The 20,274-nt window shown below is 39.2% G+C and overlaps 1 protein-coding gene and 1 non-coding gene across 3 annotated transcripts in view; both read left to right on the top strand.

Annotated features, from left to right (window-relative positions):
• Positions 1–228: 228 nt before the first annotated feature.
• Bmp2k (BMP2 inducible kinase) overlaps positions 229–20,274 on the top strand; it is a 96,407-nt gene continuing 76,361 nt past the window's right edge. For both annotated transcript variants that reach the window (XM_090343363.1, XM_090343362.1), the window contains exon 1: positions 229–506. In XM_090343363.1, coding sequence (XP_090199489.1) covers positions 317–506 — 190 coding nt within the window. In that variant the 5' untranslated portion in view covers positions 229–316. The remainder of the gene's footprint in view (positions 507–20,274) is intronic.
• On the top strand, positions 11,785–11,889 carry LOC150055562 (U6 spliceosomal RNA). The gene has a single exon (XR_016537522.1). It is a non-coding gene; the product is annotated as a U6 spliceosomal RNA (small nuclear RNA).

The raw sequence follows: 20,274 nt of genomic DNA, 5'->3' as shown, positions 1-20,274 counted from the left end.
CTCCTCCGGGTCGCGCCCCTCGCGCCCGGGCCCGCCCCCTCGCGCCCCGCCCCGTCCCGTCCCCGCCCTCCTCGCCGCCCTCTGCGGGATTCCCGCAGCTGCAGCAGGGCCGGCGGAGCGGGCGGCGGGTCCGGGGTTCGGGCGCTGAGGCGCGCGGAATGTGAGGCCGGCAGGGCGGGCCGCAGCGCGCGCGGACGTCCGCACCGTCCCCGGCCGACGACCCCTCGCGGACGCCGGGCCGCGCGCCCGGCCGGGGACTCGTCCTCCCGGCTCGCCCTTGGAATCTCCCGCTGCCCCGCGGCGCGCCGGCGGGACCATGAAGAAGTTCTCGCGGATGCCCAAGTCGGAGGGCAGCGGAGGCGGCGGCGCGTCCGGTGGCGGGGCCGCCGGGGCGGGGGCCGGCGGCGGCGGCGGCGGCGGCGGCGGCTCGGGCGGCTCCTCCGTGGGGGTCCGCGTGTTCGCCGTCGGCCGCTACCAGGTCACCCTGGAGGAGTCGCTGGCCGAAGGTACGGGCGTCCGGGGAGGCGCGGGCGGGCAGGTGAGGGAGGGCTCCGGGGTGTGGCCGCGGCGTTCTCCCGCGTCCTCCGCGTCGACCCCACTCTTCCTGCTTGTGCCGGGCCGCCGGCGGGCTGGGGGAAGGAGTAGCCCGGGGGCCGTTGGCTGCCCGGCCGGCCCCGCAGCGCGCGGCTGGGCAGCTCTCCCCGGGACTTTTGAGTCCATTTCGGTCGTGGACGCGAGGAAATGCACACAAGACGTCCTAGCAAAGTGATGTGGTATCTCGATGGAAGCCGTGACTCAGGAGAGGGTCAGATGGAGCGGGGCCGAGGCTCGGGCCGGGCCAGCTGCGGCTCAGGCGGGTGTCAGGCGACGCAGGGCACCGAGCGTGTGGAGCCCGGGCTCCCTTCAGCCACCGGGTGACAGCTGCATACATCATCTCTCTCTCTAGTTTATTAACGTATATGTATACACGCACATCTGTATATGCACACCCATATACACGCACGCACGAACCAAGTGTGTGGGGTGCCTTGACACCGCCCCAAGCCCAGCTGCCTGGTTTTGGGGGGGAGCACGTACACTTGAAGCCCATTTGTGTCTGTTAACTTAGGCATACGTCTTCTCTGTGGGACCAGGTACCATTCTTGCCGCCGACGGCACGTTGAAAGATGAGGTGACGCTGGTTAGCTTTTCATCTGAGCCCTCCCCTTCTCTTCCTCCCTACCCCCCTGTCCCGTCCCGTCCCGTCCCCCCCCCCCCACCGCCCGTGTTGGATCCTTCATTGTCTGAAACAGACAAAAGTAGTTTGCTCAGCATTAGAAACAAAACAGAAAGCGGGTCTCAGACTTAGTTTTCTAATCCTGGTGTAATTGGCTTCTAGGAGACACTTTTATTTTTACTACATAGCCCACTGACCTTTGAGTTTTTTTTTTTTTTTTTTTACTTGCAACTGAAGTTGTTACAGACTAAGGATTCATAGATTTTTGGTTGTTGCTGATGAATGGCTCTTCTAAGTTCTAACGTTAGGAGAAAAGAAATCCAAGAGTGAAGTTTTGGGCTTTTCCAAGTCATGAAAATGAGTATGATCTCAGTCTTCTGAAAACAGAAGACTGAGATTCTGCCTCTACTTTTTGGAATGTCATCGACAATAGTAAATTAATACGAGGAAACGCTGATTTTTTTTTTTTTTGTATAAACTAAGGAGAGGGAAATCTTGGAATTATCTGGAGTAGATGTCCTTGTTTGGCAAACTACTTTCCAGCGTGTTGAACCTTTCTGTATGTTGGAGATGTGGAGGGAATACCTTAATTTTCAAAAGATTGAATTATGGTAATTAGTTTTGCTAGATTTACCACGCTGAGAAATTTATTACATGCAATTTATTATACACGAATTTCAGGTGTTGGTTTAGATTGGTTTGTAGATTTCAAGTGCACATGAATATTACTCAGAGGTTATACTTCTATCTTTTGAGTTGCATTAGTATTTGTTTGAAATGTACCTTGAGCAATGGTATACTTTCTCACTAAATCCTAGATAAGTTATTTAGTTATTGCCAATTAAATCTAGTTTATGGACTAGATTTTGAATTTGTAACTTTCATTGGCAAAGTATGTTACTCAAAAAGCATGTCTTACACATGAAAAGCAAAAATGAATTTCAAAGGGACAGCCTACATTCAATCATAAAAACAAAATACCTCTCTTTAAGTGCTAATATTACTGTTAAAATTTCCCATTGGCCTTTTCTAGAAGTTTGTCATTTGTTTTGAAAAATGAATAAGTGCTTGGAGAAAATAAAAGTCGAAGGCACTTAGAAGATGTCCTGTCTATGCTTTCTTCCCTGAGATGTTGATATTCTCTCCAGTACATACAACTGAAATTCTGTTTATTTTTTGGTGTCAGTCCTGGATTTTGAACTCAAGCTCTTCCTACCTGAGTAGTGGTGGTGGTGGTGGTGGTGATGATGGTGGTGGTGTGTGTGTGTTTTGGTTGGTCATGGGGCTTGGACTCAGATCCTGGGTGCTGTCCCTGTCCCTTGTTAGTTGAGCCATAGGGCAACTTCTGCTTTTTTGTTGGTTAATTTGGAGGTGAGAGTCTCATAGACTTTCCTGGGGGTGGGGTATTGGGAGAAGGGGAAGCTGGCTTTGAAATGTGATCCCCAGATCTCAGCCTCCTGAATAGTTGGGATTACAATCTTGAGCCAGCCACTGGGGCTCAGTTGCCTGAGCATTTTTGCTCAAGGCTAGCACTCTACAACTTTGACCCACAGCTCCATTACTAGCTTTTTGGTAATTCCATCGAGATGAATGAAACTCTCAAGAACTTCTGTGCCCTGGGTTGCCTTTGATATTCTTAGATCATACTTCCTGAATAGCTAGGGTTGCAGCTGTGAACCACTAGTGCCCAGCATCAACTTACTTTTTGATCTTGATGAATTTATCCTTATTTCAGATGCTGACTGTCCTCCTCCCTTTCCAAATAAATAATGTACGTTAAACAAGGTGTTTAAGCACATTTGTCTATTATTTGGATGAATTCTTATATAAAAAAAAGTGTAAGCAGCATTTTAATCAGAGAAAACCATTCTACCGAATGGAAAAAAAATAGAAGCTACCTTAGACCAAAAAACAAATTTGGTAAGTTTTACAATTTTGCTTTGGGTCAATGTATAAGCTGGTCAAGATCTTGTAGATGTTGTTGTTACATTACTATAAACATAGGAAAGTTATTTAGCATGACCTCTGTAGTGTCTTTTCAGTAAGACAGTCCATGTCTGTCTTTGCCTCTTTCTCTGTAATTAGTTATGTTCCAGTAGTTACTGCAAGCACTACATTAGCAAATAGTAAATCATAGCTTCTAGGGGAAATAACAGAATTAGGTTCCTGAAAGCCTGTGTTACTTACTTTTTGTAACTAACCAGTATTCAGCATTGTTTTGTGTGTTTGTGCTTAAAGACATTGCATTTACTGTATTTAATTTCATGTATTTTAATTGAAATCATGACTAGTATCACTGTAACTCATGCTAAGTGAAGATTTTCAAGTGCATATATTTTCTTGGTAATGAATGCCACAGGTTTCTCGTACTTAAAAATGATTGGTGGCACTTATACATGTTCCCAAGGCCCATTTTAAGCTAAAATCACCAATTAGAAGCAGAAAAGTAAGAAAATCATGGCACCAAATTAACCATGAAAAGGCACAGTGTGACAACTGAGGGTATGAGTTGAGGCTTTTAGATTTTTTTTTTTTTGAACCAGTGTACAGTCTAAAAATAATCAGGAATCTTCCATGAATTCAAGGGATTAAAATAAACTTTAATATGCTATCCCCAAGTAAAGATCAACTGTCATCATACATTATAGGCCCTATTTAAAATCTGTAATTGGGCGGGGAGTTTGGCCTAGTGGTAGAGTGCTTGCCTAGCTTGCAGGAAGACCACGGTTTGATTCCTTGGTACCACATACATAGAAAAGCTGGAAATGGTACTATGGCTCAAGTGGTAGAGCACTAGCCTTGAGGAAAACACAAGGACAGTGCATAGGCCTTGAGTTCAGTCCTCAGGACTGGCAATAAAATAAAATAAAATAAAATATGTAATTAAGAAAACATTTTCAAGGGTGTATTTAGATGACTAAATTCTTGGATTATTTCTCTGAAACAAATATTTTGTATCCTACTATCTTTCTAGTCAAGTACATATACTGTATGTTTGGAGATGTTGGTACCTGGTACCTTTTTAGTTTCTGCTCAAAGTTTAGAGGACTGATTTAGTCATTTTAGTATATTTTCTCAAAAATGGTTCCATTTTAGGAGTCTCTACTACCCCCAACTTTGGGCTTTGGAAAGGTAGAATTATGTTATACTGACAAGCATATGTAGTTCAACGTAACCTTCATGTTTTATTAAAACATAGCATCGTCACGTACACATTTTCAAAACAGGGTCATGGTTTGCTAGTTTGAGGAATTTAATAGAAATTGGTAGTGCAAAGTTATTGTTGAATAGAGGATTTTTTTTTTCTCCCTAAATGCTTTTTTTTCTTTTTCTTTTTTTTCTGGTCATGGGGCTTGAATCCAGGAGGGCCTGGGCTTTCTGGCTTTGAACCTCAATCCTCAGATGTCAGCCGCCTGAGTAGCTAGGATTACAGGCATCGGCTATTAGCCCAGCTCAGAGTTAATTTTGTTTTTTGTTTTTTTTTGGTCATGGGGCTTGAACCCTGGCTTGGGTGCTGTCCCTGAGCTCTTCAGCTTAAGGCTACCGCCCTGCCCTTGAGCCATACCCCCACTTCCCATTTTCTAGTGATTAATAGGAGATAAGAGTCTTTTGGCTTTGTATTGCCTGGGCTGGCTTTGAACCTTGATCCTCAGATCTCAACCTTCTGAGTAGCTAGAAATACAGGTGTGAGCCACTGTAAATGCTGGTTAAATTCCTGCATTAGCATTTCTTTTAGCTTCCTCAGTGATACTGTAGCTCAACCTACACCCACACTTTGAGAACCACTGATTTAGGGTACTCAGAGACTTAAGAAAGAGCTACCAGAGAGGTGTAAGGATTTGATATTTAGAAACTCTGAGTTATTATTTTAGGAAGGGAGCAAACAGTTGTGCTGCTGAGAAATCATTGTACTTGATCACATGTTTTGGCTTGATGTTCACAATTATCCTTTGTTGGTAATCCCCCTTTCACATTTAATGTCTATCTATTTGCTGGGTGAGTGTTCTTTGCTCCAGCCTCCTTGTACTCTACTTCCTATTATTCTGTGACTAATTTTTGTACTTGCCTGTCACTATGGATGTAATCTGTGCTCCCTAACTACTGGTTATGATTACTTCCTCCTTTCCGTGGACACTTTCAGGTGTTTGCTTTTTTCCTTCTTATCACATTTAATCTTTTGTCCTGAGACACAGTTATGTACTTAGAAACACTGAGGTGGTTGGTTAATTATTGTTCCTCTCTCACCTCCTCTACTAGATAGTAAACACTTCAAAGCTTAGAAAAACTTAATTGCTGTCTGTTTATAAGCTCCCTTTCTGTATCTTGGACATTCAAATACTTCTCAAAGGAAATGATATGTGACTTTTTAAAACCATATATTGTTCTTCAATAGAATTAAGGTCCTAATTTGCAAATTGAAAAGTACCAATGGAGGGTTCTTTATGGGACCTTCAAAGGTCTTTTATGCAGGCTGGGGACACTGAATTTCCAGTTTTAGTGAAGACTAACAACAGTTGAGGTAAAGTGCCATTTCACTTAATCTCCTTGGAACAGATCTTTTCTATTGGCATATTTTTCGTTATTCTACAAAAGCGACTTTAGTTTTTTAAAGGTATTATGTGGAATTGTAAAATTGTTTTACATTTTGCCATTAATTTTGACAGGTTTTTGGATAAAGAGCCTTTTTTTTTTTTTTTTTTTTTTTTTTTTTGCCAGTCCTGGGCTCGAGCTCAGGGCCTGAGCACTGTCCTTGGACTTTCTCAAGGCTAGAGCTCTACCACTTGAGCCTCAGCACCACTTCTGGCTTTTTTCTGTGTATGTGGTACCAAGGAATCGAACCCGGGTCTTCATGCATGCTAGGCAAGCACTTTAACCACTAGGCCAAACTCCCGGCCCGATAAATAGCCTTTTGAGGCAAGGACATACTAAATCCATTAGCACAACGATGTTCATTGCAGCACTATTTACCATAGCAACCGAGATGGCCCTCAGTTGATGAGTGGATCAACAAGATGTGGTATTTATACACAATGGAATTCTATGCCGCTTTCAGAAAGAACGACATCACCCATTTGTAAGGAAATGGAAAGACTTAGAAAAAATCATATTAAGTGAAGTAAGCCAGACTTAAAGGAGCATAGGCTCAATGATTTCCCTCATCTGTCATAATCAGTAGAAACCTTGGGCTCTCCTAGCAGAGATTTACAATAAAACAAAACTTAGATACATAAGGCATCTACAATGATTCTAAATGAAAGGACCTCCAGGATATAGAAACAAAAGCCATATAATGAGTGATTATTCTCCTTAATATACTATGTTATCTCTCATTTCTTTTGCTGTCCCCTGGCTATCTCATATTGTTACAGTATTTGACCTGGTTATCTGATATATTGTATATATGCACATTTGGTTATTTGAAGTTGGATAGGGAATGGGGTAAAACAAGATGAGGGGTGGGGGTGGGTGGAGGTCAATGGGGACCAAGACATGAGAAAGGGTATCAATGTATGTGAAGTAATGCACCTTCTATCTTTTGAATATAATGTAACCCTTCTATTAATTACAATAAAAATATATGAAAGAAAGCCTTTTGAGGGTAGAAGCAGAAGCTGGTAATATGTCACTTTGAATCTTTAGTTCCTTTGCTGTAGTGCATGTCCAGCACTTTTTTGTATATGTTGAATTCTTAGGAAAGACATTTTGAAATGTGCAGTTAATAATTTCTGTGAAGATGAAATAGGGAATGTGTGAAATTATCCAATAAGTATGTATCAAATCATTAAATTGAGATTTGGTTATCAGCTTTTAGTGAAATCTCATTTTATAGTTGTAAATTACTTTTGGATTATGTATCACATCCTGAATAGGTATCACATTTTTGTTATCATATAGTTTTTTTTTAGTATCACATATATAGAGTTTAAATTTTCATTAATAGCATGTACTTTTACCATATAAATGTGGAAGGATACTACATAGAATATTGCTATTTTTAGGTGGTACTGGGATTTGAACTCAGGGCTTTAGTCAGGAACTTCACCAGTCTTATCACTTGAGCCATGCCTCCAGTCCTTGCTGTGGTTTTGGAAATAGAGTCTGTTTTTTCCCTGGGCTGAACTAGGCTGGAATCCTTTCTGTTTTTCCTTTATAGTGGAGATGTCAGGAACTTCAGGCTTTTCTGTTGAGGTGGATTTTTTTTGGTGTGGGGGGGTGCGGTGTCAGTCATGCAGCTTGAACTCTGGGCTGGAGTGCTGTACCTGAGCTTTTCAGCTCAAGGCTAATGCTCTACCACTTTAAGCCACAGTGCCACTTCCAGTTTTCCTGTGGTTAATTGGAGATAAGAGTTTCACAGAGTTTCGTGCCCTGGATGACTTTTGAACTGTGGTCCTCAGATCTTAGCCTCCTGAGTAGCTAGGATTACAGTTATGTAATCCAACTTGCCTTGTGTGGGGATTTTTTTGTTCTGATGTTTGCCTTGGATAGGTAAGATTGCAGATGTGAACCATTGGTACCTGTTAATTTTTTTTTTCTCCTCAGTATTTGGTTTTCTGGAAGGTACTCTATCACACGAGCCAAACTGTCAACCTTGTAGCATGTTATTAACATATGATTCCCTTTTGGATTATTTATGTTATCATTATAGGAAAAGCTCCTAGGATGCATTTTTTATCAACCACTGTTATATTTTCTCTGTAAGGTACAGTTTTATTCAGGGATGAGCCGCTGATACAAAAGTCATTCCCAATTTTCAACACTTGAAAATACTTGTGTTTTATCTCCATTATGTTTTGCATGATGTTACATTTTAAAAATATTTAGTCTGTTGCAGTTAATATTGATATTCTTGGGTAAAAGCAGTGATTAATTTAAAAGTCATGAAAATAATACATATTATAGCATGGAGTCTATAGGAGGGAAAGACTGAGAAACTGAAAAGTTTCTTGATGTTAATTTTAAGGAATATCAATTTTCTTACATTGATTCTGGGTTGTCATCCAGTATTCTTCATGAATCTTATTTTTCTCCTACCTATTAATATTACTTATTCATTTTTGATCAGAACTTGAATGTGTAGATATGTTAGAAAATGTTGGTTGTTAGCAAAATAATCAAAGCCTTGACTTGGAATTCAGAAATTAAAGAGTCTTGTAAAGCAATTTCAAAGTTTTTAGTAGTTAAAATTTGTTTTCTTTTGTGGTCTGGATATAAGGTTTCATCTCAAAGCAGTTGAGACTTTATTTCCTGATTTTATCTTGCATGCATCTAGTAGATTCAGCTATCCACAAACATGCTATTTTTAAGGGATTGAATTGGGAAACTAAGTAGTTTTTGACAGAGCTTTTAAAATATTTGGAACCTTAGTTAATGGAGATTTGTCTGCTTGTATCATCTTTACAAATTAGATCAGTCAGCACATGTCTGCTAATAATTTCAAAAGTCTCTTTGCATGAAAATGTTTAGGTTATTCTAGATTTGTAGAATTCCTGTTTCATTAGTGTATACTTTGGGCCATAATCTTCATAGATGCATTTGCAATGGATGCTATTTTAAAATATGAAATAATTGTTGTTTTTGGTTTGTTTAATATTTCTTATTTTTTGAAACAGTATGTTTTTAATTGCAACTGAGAAGAAAAAAAAAGCAAAACTTGGCATGAGGCCAGCAATTTTTTTTTTGGTCGGTTGTGGGACTTGAACTCTGGGCCTAGATGTTGTCCCTGAGCTGTTCAGCTCAAGGCTACCACCCTACCCCTTGAGCCAAGTGCCACTTCCAGTTTTCTAGTGGTAAATTGGAGATAAGATTCTCACAGACTTTAGTATCTGAGTTGGCTTTGAACTATGGTCCTCAGATCCCAGCCTCCTGAGTAGCTAGAACAATAGACATGAGCCACCTTGCTTGGCTCAGGCCAGCTTTTAAGTTGTCCTTAATTTGCATTGTGATTTTTTTTTTTTATCAGTCCTGAGGCTTGAACTCTGGACCTGAGTACTGTCCTTGGGCTTTCTTAAGGCTAAACCTCTACCACTTGAGCCACAGCACTACTTCCAGCTTTTTCTATGTATGTGGTACCAAGGAATTGAACCCAGGTCTTTGTGCATGCTAGACTAGCACTCTACCACTAGGCTATGCTCCTGGCCCTGTATTGTGATATTTTGACCTCAGTTTCCTTTAGATTCAAAATGAAGTGGATAAAGATAAATTTGTAGTAAATTTCTCAATAGTATTCTTTAATTCTGTTCCTATAACTAAATTTTTATTGTTCCTTCTCTCAAAAGAGAGAGGGGGGAGAGGGAGATAAGGGTAGAATGGAGGAGGAGAGAGGGAGGAGCATGGAGTTGGAAAGGGTGGCAATAAATAGTTTTAGAATTAAGACTGTAATAAAGGATGAGTTTTTTTTTTTTAACTTTTTTTTTTTTCTGTGTATGTGGTACCAAGGAATCAAACCTGGGTCCTTGTGCATGTTAGGCACGCACTCTACCACTAGGCTAAACTCCTTGCCCAAAGGATGAGTTTTATTATTATTCATTTAGGTCCATAGTGAATCATCAACTTACTATTTATCCAGCAGTGTAAAAGTATTTATATATTTTCCAAGAAGGTATCCCTTAAGACCAAAGGATAGGAGTTCAAATAAAATCATGACATTTCAGAATGTATAGTTTCAAAAGAAATGTGCCACTTCAATTACTTATTTTCTTATACTTTGTATTCACTTAGGTAACTTTGGTAGAGGTCAAGAAGTAAAAGACTTTGTGCTGTTAAGATTTGTATTTGAAAAGAATATATAAAGAAGAGTGTGAATTTACTGTTAGAATTTTTTTTACCTGTTACCTGTGAAGAATTTGGCACTTACACTCCCCTCCCAACCCCGTGTCAACTCTAGTTCATTTATTTCTCACTTTGAGAAATACTTGAACATTCTGACTGTTTCATTGGCCCTTTCCTTGCCAAACCAGTTCTTGAGTTCTTTCTAGTTCATTCTTCCTGACATGGACTTCTCATCTCACTGTCTTATTTGCCTGACCTACAAATTACTCTGAGATTCAAAGCCTTCTGCAGTAGTTTTAATCTCATTCTTACTCTAGGTGTATAAATTACTGTGCTACTTCTCACAGCCTTTTGCTAAGGTCTGAATGTTTGTGACACCTCTAATCCCTGCCTTCCATGTTGAGATCCCACCAAGCATGGTGATAGAATTAGGATGTAGGGCATTGGGAGGTGATTAGAGTCATGAGAGCAAGAATATAATTTGCCTCTGTGGAGAAGATCCAGAGCAACTTTGTTTGTCTTCTACTATGTGAAGTTACAGTGAAAAGAGATCCATGAGGGCCTGGTGAGGGCCTTACCTGACTCAGAATCTGTTAGCACCTTGATATTAGCCTCTAGAACTGTGAGAAATAGGTGTATTATTCATATGTCACTAAATATGTAGTATTTTGTTATAGCACTCCGAGCAGACTAAGATACTTTTAGTTGGCATTTTACATTTGCCTAGAACATGGATACCTGCTTCTTTTGTACATTTAAATAACTGTTCTGCAATGTTTTATTTACCCATGAAACTCTGTCTGCAATTGGATGAGTATTAATGTCTTCATTTAACATCCTGTGTAGCAAGTGTTAGTCATATAGCATACAGCTTTGTTTTATTTTAATAAAATATAATGTCCTTTAAATTTAGTTTCTTTAAACTGTGCCTGTGGCTTGCACCTGTAACCCTCACTACGTAAGAGGCTGAGATCCAAGGATTGAGGTTTGAAACCAGCCTGGGCAGAAAAGTCCAGGAGACTCTTATCTTTAGTTAACCACCACAGACTCCAACAGACACACAGACACACACAGACACACAGACACAGACACACACACGCACACACACACACACATATCATGAGACTCCTATCTTCAGTTATACATGGACACACACCATGATACTCTTATCTCCAGTTAAACACACACATAGACGCATAATCACAAGACAAGTGCAGCTGTGGCTGAGGGTAGAAAAGTCCATGAGACTCATATCGTTAACCACACACAGACATACACACAAACACACCACAAGAGTCATATCTCCAGTTAAACACACACAAATGCCATGATACTCTTTATCTCTAGTTAAATATGCACACACACACACACGTGGAATGCTGTGGCTGAGGGCAGAAAAACTCATGAGATTCATCTCCAGTTACACACACACACACACACATACACACACACACACACACACACACACACACACACACACACACATACACACATACACCCCCACCCACCCACCCCCAAGTGGAGCTGTGGCTGAGGTGGTAAGAGTGCCTGCCTTGAGTAAAAAAGCTCCTGCCTTGAGTAAAAAAGCTAGGTCATGAGCCCCTGACTTCAAGCTAACGCTGGCATTTAAAACAACAACAACCTCTTTAAGGTTTGATTTGAATTTTTTTCATCTCTTGCAGGGTTGTATTTGTGGTAGCTATTTTTTAGTATATGTGTAAGAGATTAAAATGGTCAAAGGGCATATTAATTTGTGTCATTTACAAAGGACACAAAATCTGTAAAAGAATTGGAGAGCAGTACTGTCTTCGGCAGCACACATACTAAAATGGGAACCATATAGAAGATTAGCATGGCCTCTGCTCAAGGATGACATTCAAATTCATGACGTGTTCCATGCTTTTTATATAAGTTTATCTGATGTGGGGAAGGGAAGGGGAATCACAGAAATGGTGGGACAAGAATGAACCAATGCAGCAGTGATACTCCCTAGACATTATGTTGGAAATGAACTTTATACATTGGGAGGAAGGGAGCAGCATTTGGGGGAGGAAATGGGAGAAAATGAGGGAGGAGGTAACATTGTTCAAAAAGAAATGTGCTCATTACCTTCCTTACATAACTGTAACCCCTCTGCATCCTATCTTTACAATAAAATAAAACACATTTTCATACTCTCAAAAAATTTGGAGAGCAATAATATTGATAGTTGATGTTTATAAGTTGATACTGGATTTGTTTCTTCCTCCCCCTTTTTTTTGTTGTTGTTAGTAAAGTCTTAACTCTTGGCCTGGGCACTGTCCTTGAGCTCTTCAGCTTAAGGCTGTGGAGCTACTGATAAACATCTGGTTTTCTGGTGGTTAATTGGAGATAAGAGTCTCATGGACTTTGGTTCATGGGCTGGCTTTGAACTGCCATCCTCAGATCTCAGCCTCTTCAATAGCTAGGATTACAGGCTTTTTGTTCTTGAAATTGAGGTGTGGCCTCACACATGCTAGGGACATATTCTACCACTGAACTACATCTGTAACCCTAATTCTGTTTTTGTTTTTGTTTTTTTTTTTATGTTTGTTGATAGGAATTAAAATACAGACATAGAACAATTTTACAGGTACAGCATTATCTGCATGTATGAAAAAGTAAGATCAGATTTATTTATTTTTTTCTTGTTATATTACTATTTATGATTACAAATTTTGTTTATCTTTGTATTCTGGGCATCGCAATGCATTTTCCAGTTATGTTTTTGCTTAAGTTCCCTGGATTTATGTTATCATGCTGTTGGACAAGCTGGATGTACTTGATATGTGTGCTCTAGATAACTGATATTAAGGGAGGGACAGTTTTGGGAATGATCAGGTGCGTATGGCTTTGTCTTAAGTGGTGATAGTACTAAGGCTTAATGGGACCATGAGTGTCTTAAGACGCTGTGGGATTACAAAGAAGGGGAACTCCTCTTTTGAAGGCTGTGGAAATAAATAACAAGGACTCCTCCAACTGATCTGCATGATATTCGAGCTACTTATTTTCTAAGTCCAGAGATAATGAGTTTACTTTTAGATTAGGAAACTTGTTAGCCTGGCACAAAGGTCACAGGGTTGCAAATTAAGTCTTTGTACAGTTTTGCTAAATGCAGATCATTACCTTGATATTTTCCTATTCCTTATTTCCCTGTAAAAAGGAGATCCAAAATACCACTTCCCTACCTAAATGCTGTATTTACTTATTTTCTTTACATTTTGGTAGTTGGGTTAATATTAGGGCTGCTGTAACTTTTCACATACTCAACTAAAAACTATTTTCTTTTGAATGAGATAGTACCCTGGGGTTACCCTGTGATAGTTACCCTGGGGTTATTAATATTGAAATCACTTAAAGAAGATAGTGAAGTATTTTTGCATACTGAATTCTATTAGGATTATTTTTCTAGGAAAAATAATTTAGCATTACTAGTTGTGACCCATTTTTTATTCTCTGGCTTGCATCATGGAATCTCGTTGAATGTTAATGATCTGTTATATAGAGTAAACAACAATAACAACAATAAAAGCATCAAACTGATGCTACTGAGTCATAATTAGTAGGATATATACTTTGAGGGTTTTTTGGAAAGTGAGGTGTTTTAAGTGCTTAGTTGTGCATAGACTATGATGGTATTTCCTGTGATCAATAAGAGAAAAATGTCTTGTAAGATACTTAACTATGTCTGTAATAACATGGCTTTTCCTAATTTTTTTGTGTGTGCTTATATGTCTTTGCATGACATATCTGATGGGCCAAATTTAGAACTAGGATAAGTCTTAGTGCAACATTATGTTTAATTCATCCAGTCAGCCCACTCTCATAGTGAAGAGTCAACTAGATTACTAAATGTTTGATAATTTTTAAAGTTTACATTTTTGGTGAAATATTTATATAATCCCAAGAAGAAACTTTGACAAATTCAACCTTTATTGATAGTTTTGATTTTTATGCAGTAAAGGCAGTGATACATACTTTATTGTTGTTTCAGTCAGGTATTTTATTGCTGTGACCAAATACCAGATAGAAACAGTTTAGAAGGAGGAAGGATTTATTGTGGCTCCTGGTTTCATAAGTTACATTCTTTTGGGAGCTCCATTGTCTCTGTGTCTGTGGCAGCTCCTCATCGGGACAGAGGGCATGGTGAAGCAGTGCTACCCATCTCATAGTGGCTAGGAAGCCAAGCACTGAGAAGAGGACGGAACCTCACTTTTCAAAGGTGTGACCTAATTCCTCTGTCCAGGCAGGATTTACCTCCTATTTTTCATTACCTCCAAGTAATAAGATCAGATTTTGAATTTATGACAGGTTTTATCCACAGAGTTTTCACATTTTAATCACTTTTCAGTAACTGGACCTTCCAGTAGAGTCCAGGCCTTCAATGTATGAGCTCTTTGAGGTCAATTCATAATCAAACTGTAGTATGTAGTTGTTTTTCACTTCATTGAAGTGGCAATTTTAGAAATGTTTGTATGTTATTTTGTTTATCAAAAGGGAATATTGAAGTGAATTTGTAAGGACTGTATATATCCTTAGTGTTTAGAATTGTTATACCTTACAAATTTCTGGCCTGAGAAGATCCTGTTTATAAATTCTTGCCTTAGAATATTGGCTGTTTTTCTTAATAGATGCTGCAGGTATTTTGAAAACATGGTATACCTCTTTATCAGTTACTTGTAAAATGTTGCAACAACGTACCCATAGAAACAACCTGAGAGAGGATTTATTTTGGCTCATAGTTTTAGCGGGCCTGTGAGGAGGCAAAACATCATGGTGGAAGCTTTGTGGCAAAGCAAGTGAGCTCTCCTCATGGTGAAGAGGAGGCAAAGAGAAAAGAGAAGATCAGATACAACTAAGGTACATCTCAGTGATCCATGTCCTTCTTGTGGGTTCCACTTTCTAAAGCTTCTACTATCCTCCAGAAAATGCCATTGCATGGAGACTGAGAGCGTTTAACATATGAGCCTCTGGGGGACATTTTATATTCCCACTTCAACAGTCATTGCTAATAATGTTAAAATAAATATTCTTATTTTGCAGTTTGGAAGACCAGTTGTGGGAATAGGGAGTGGTGGATATAATATAATAACTTGAATTAAGACTAAGAACTTTTCAGTCTGCTTTAAAAATATACTGAGAAAACCAAGATGAGGGGGTGGGGGAGGGTAATGGGGACCAAGACATGTGAAAGGGTATCAATGTATGTGAATTAATGCACCTTCTATCTGGCAAATATCATGTAACCCTTTTATTAATTACAATAAAAATATAAAAAAATAAAAATATACTGAATATTAATTGGAATTAGTGTTGTCTTTAAAAAAGGAAGTCAGTGCTTGATTAAATTTCCCATAACTGTAATTATTATCTAATTTTAGTTCCTTAACTGGGGAAAGTGAAATGAAATACTTGTTGAACCCAGAGTTACACCGTTACTGTTTGTTGTGGAAGGTAGACTTTTGGTCTCATAATTTTACTGTAGCATTCTTTAATACATAGGAACTTTGTAATTGGCTCTATGCACATCTTTGATTGAGATGGGGCTTGGAGTAGGTGTGAAAGAACTAGAGACTTTTATAACTTGAAGGCCACTGACATTCATGGGTAATGAAGAGCATGAGGTGGTGAGCTATTCCCAAACATTTTTGTTTGAGTTTCAAAGTTACAATTTACATGTTCTCTTTGAAGGCCATCAAAATCATTTACTTAGAGTTATTGAGTTAAGACATTAGGAATAGTTTAAAAAGCTTAAAATCTTAGCTTTTAAATTATCTGTTCTCTCAGTCTAGTGTGGTCTGGTCCTACATGAAATAACTGTAAAGTAAATAGAGTTGAATTACGTTAGTTTCTTCAGTTGAATTTAGAGTAGCAAGAATTAGGACATCGTGTAAAGTGGAAGGAAAGAAAACAAAGGAAGAGAAATAGTAGGGTTTATATCTCATATTTTCTATGTTCTTATTTCAGGTTTATAGGAAACTATAAGATTTGAAACCCAAGTGCTGTAATAGCAAATGCTTTTTGAATTGAATAACAATGTGAAAACAAAATAGATTAAAAACTATCTTATATCACAACACAAATGCATTTGATTCATACTTGGAATAAGAAACATCAAGATCTTTGCAGTATAATAAATTATATCATGAAACAATTTTAGTGTGCTGTCTTACCAGCTTCTCAGGAGGCTGAGGCAGGAGGATTGCTTGTGCTCAGCAGGGTAAGGCCAGCTAGACCAAGATGCTGTTCCAAAAGTAAAGCAAATAAAAATACGCATTCTGTGATGCTTTTGGCATATTTTTTATACACCTGAAAGTAAAAAGAATAGTGCTTCCTGTATGGAATTCCCACCAAAGAAGATTTTTGTGTGTGGTCAGTTCTTCTAAGTAAATGAAGTTTAATTTTTTTAAATTGTAATTATAAAGGTGATATACAGAGGAATTAGTTACACAGTCAGGTAAAGAATATATTTCTTTTTGGACAATCTCACCCTTTCCCTCTCTCTCCCAAAGGCAGTTTTTTTTTTTTTTAAACAAACATGACATATTTTCACATCTACCTTGAATGTCTTAATTGTGTCTGTTTACCTCCAATTTTAAAGGGTGTCTTGGTCATGTTTTCTATCCTATTCTTTTGTTTACTGTTAACTTGATTTCTACCCTATTTTATTTTTTCCCTTTCCTTTCCTTTTTTTTTTTTTTTGGGCCTGCTCTAGGGCTTGAATTGAGGGCCTGGACATTGTGCTTAGACACTTTTTGCTCAAGGCTAGCTAGCACTTGCCACTTGATCCATAGTGCTACTTCCAGCTTTCAGACCCAGGGCTTCATGCATGCTAGCCAAGCACACTTACCACTAGGCTACAATCTTGGCCCAATTTTTTTTTTTTTTTGCCAGGCCTGGGGCTTGAGCTCAGGGCCTGAGCACTGTCCTTGGGCTTTCTCAAGGCTAGAGCTCTTACCACTTGAACCACAGCCCCACTTCTGGCTTTTTCTATGTATATGGTACTGAGGAATTGAACTCTGGTCTTTGTGCATGCTTTGCAAGCACTCTCCCACTAGGCCAAACTCCTAGTCACTTCCCCCCTATTTTCTATTTGATCTTTCTTACTTAGTGTATATGACTCCATTTGGCTTTTCTTTTCTTCTCTCATTTTCTCCTTCTCCAACTTTTCTCTCCCCTTGTTTGAACTCAGGACTTTTACTTGCTACATGGTGTTCTATCACTTAAGCCTTCACCCTAGTCCCTAGTCGTGTGTGTGTGTGTGTGTGTGTGTGTGTGTGTGTGTGTGTGTGAGAGAGAGAGAGAGAGAGAGAGAGAGAGAGAGAGAGAGAGGCACAGAGACAGACAGAGGAGGGGGAGAGGGGGGCAGACAGGACATATCACTATGTAACCCAGGCTGCTCCTGCATGAGCACTCTGAATGTTGGGTTGTATGTGAACCATTTCTTTCATTTTAAAATACAGAAATGACAAAACTGTTCTGTGATCTTCCACGCTGTTTCCTTCCTTCATTTACTGCCCTTTTCTTATTCGGCATTTAGCCTTTATAATTCTTTGTAATTCTTATTTTGTTGTTGTTGTTGTTTTGGTAGTGTATGTGCCTGTCCTGGTGTTTGAACTCAGAGCCTGTGTACTGTCCCTGAGCCTTTGTGCTTCGAAGTATTGCTCTGCAACTTTGAAACGTGGTGCCACTTTTTGGCCTTTTGGTAGTTAATTAGAGATAAGGATCTGACAGACTTTTCCTGTTTGAGCTAGCTTTAAACTTTGATCCTCAGATCACTCTCTTGATTAGCTAGGATTACAGGCATGATCCACTGATTCCTGGCTTTCTTTGTCATATCTTGAGTAAGGAAATGGGGAATACATTTTTACTACACGTGCCCTTACTGCTTAATTAAGAATGATGAATTACTGAGGGAAAGTACTTTAGAATTTCATTTCATCAAATGGCATTTTTTTTTATTTGAAAGAATCACTGACTGAGTTTTCATTTAGATTTCAAGATTTGACATTTTCTCAAATGATGAGCTGAGTTTGTTACTTCAAGGAAGACAACTGACAGGTGTTTTTAATGTTAGAATTTGAACTTTCAAAAGACGATTATGATTTGGGGAATGTTGTATCTGCCATTGTGAATTTGACAAGCTCCTATTTTCTCCCTTTCTTTTCCTTTTCCCAGACTTGGGGCTTGAACTCAGGGTCTAGGCATTGTCCTTGGGCTTCTCAAGGCTAAAGCTCTACCATTTGAGCCACAGTACCACGTGGTTCCAGTTTTTTTTTTTTTTGTATTTGGTACCGAGGAATCGAACCCCAGTCTTCATGCGTGTTAGACAAGTATTCTCCCACTTGCACTCTACCATTTAAGCCATAGCTCCACTTCTCGCTTTTTGTTGGTTAATTGGAGGTGAGTTTCATGGGCTAGCTTTGAACTGGGATCCTTCAATTTCAGTCTCCTGAATAGCTAGGATTTATAGACATGAGCCAGTGCTTCCCATTTAAGTTTTTTCTTTTCTTTTCCTTTTTTTTTTTGAGTAGGTAGGTGATACTAACGAATGTGACCTAAGATAATAAATTGTGTAATGAAAGATTACATTATTCAGTGAAGTGAGATTTTTTTCCCCATTGTACAATGATGCAAAGTATAGGATTAATCCTTAGATGTAGTGGTGCAAAAAACTTCAGTGATATGGTTACGGAGACCACATTTTCCCTTTCAACAAACTACTAATTGTTTTTTAGAGCAGTGGAGACTAGAATGTCCAGTAACTAATCTGTGTGAGCAGAATTCTCCTCAATATGCTTCAGTCAGCCAGAATATTAGATTTACTGTAGGAGTAGATGTAAGAATGCAGCAGTTTTCACCTAAGCCAGATAGACAAAGGTCTCTGTGAAAAGTATAAAAAACAGTGCTATACTTCTTACATTTTTGTTTTGAAAAAATGTAGTACAATGTTAGATCAGTTTGTAGGACCTTGGGTGTTAGAACGGTTACTTAGAATCTCAGAGTTTAATTTCTAACACTATAAAAAAAGCACCGTTTAAAAAAAATAAATAGTACATTGATATGGAGTGAGTTTATGTAAAATAATAAAGAGGTTAAAATTCTCAATTTTTGTTCATTAAAACGTTTTTTTGAGGGCTGGGAGTATGGCCTAGCAGTAGAGTGCTCACCTAGCAATGAAGCCCTGTGTTTGATTCTTTGATACTACAGACATAGAAAAAGCTAGAAGTGGTGCTGTGGCCCAGGTAGTAGAGAACCCTAGCCTTGAGAAAGCTCTAGGACACTGCCCAGGCCCTGAGTTCAGCCCCAGAACTTCACCCCCCTCCAGAAAAAGGTGTTTTTTTTTTTTTTTGAGATACTGGGATTTAGACTTGATTCTTTCTATTATTATTATTATTATTATTATTAATTTTGGCCTTTCCTGGGGCTTTGAATTGTCCTTGGGCTTCCTCAAGGCTAACCACCTGCAATTTGAGCCACAGCACCACTGCTGGCTTTTTCTTTGTATGTGGTACTAAGGAATTGAATCCAGGGCTTCGTGCATGTTAGGTGAGCACTCTACCACTAGGCCACACTCCAGGCCCAGACTTGATTCTTATTAGGCTGGTCTTCTGTGCTTGAGCCATGCCTGCAGCTTTTCAGTTTTTTTTATTTGTGAAATGGTAAATATGAGTTGATGTAGCTCATGTAAACAGAAGCTCTTTGGAGTCTTCTTTTGTGCTAATACTGAGGCTTGAACTGAGGGACTTAAGCTCTTGTTTGGCCTCTTATTCTTAGCACTCAACCACTTCATCCACACCTCTAGTTCTATCTTTTTGCTGGTTAATTGTATGTAAAGAGTTTATGGAATTTGTCTCCTTGGGCAGACCTTGTTCCTTATGTTTCAGTATCTTGAGTAGTTAGAATTATAGGCATGAAACATTGGTGCCCTGCTCCTGAGTAATTTTAAGAATGTAAAGGGATGATGCCAAAAGCTTGTATGGATCTGTTGTCTACACTATAGTCTATCAGATCTATGTTAATTTGATATCTGGTAGCCACACATGGCAGATGAACATTTGAAATATGACTAGTCTGATTTGAAATATGCAGTATGTAAAAAAAAACAGGATATCAAAGCAAAGCCTTAATATAAAAAAGGAATGTGAAGAACACACACACACACACACACACACACACACACACACACACACACACTCACTCTCTTACTGCTGGGAATTGAACTTAGTACCTTCCATATGCTAAACATGCTCTCTACCAATGGGCCACAT

The sequence above is a fragment of the Megascapheus bottae genome, chromosome 13 (assembly GCF_031878675.1).
Source record: "Megascapheus bottae isolate mThoBot1 chromosome 13, mThoBot2.hap1, whole genome shotgun sequence".
Lineage (NCBI taxonomy): Eukaryota > Metazoa > Chordata > Mammalia > Rodentia > Geomyidae > Megascapheus > Megascapheus bottae.
Note: the sequence above shows the minus strand (reverse complement) of the source record. Positions and strands in the feature narration are given on the sequence as shown.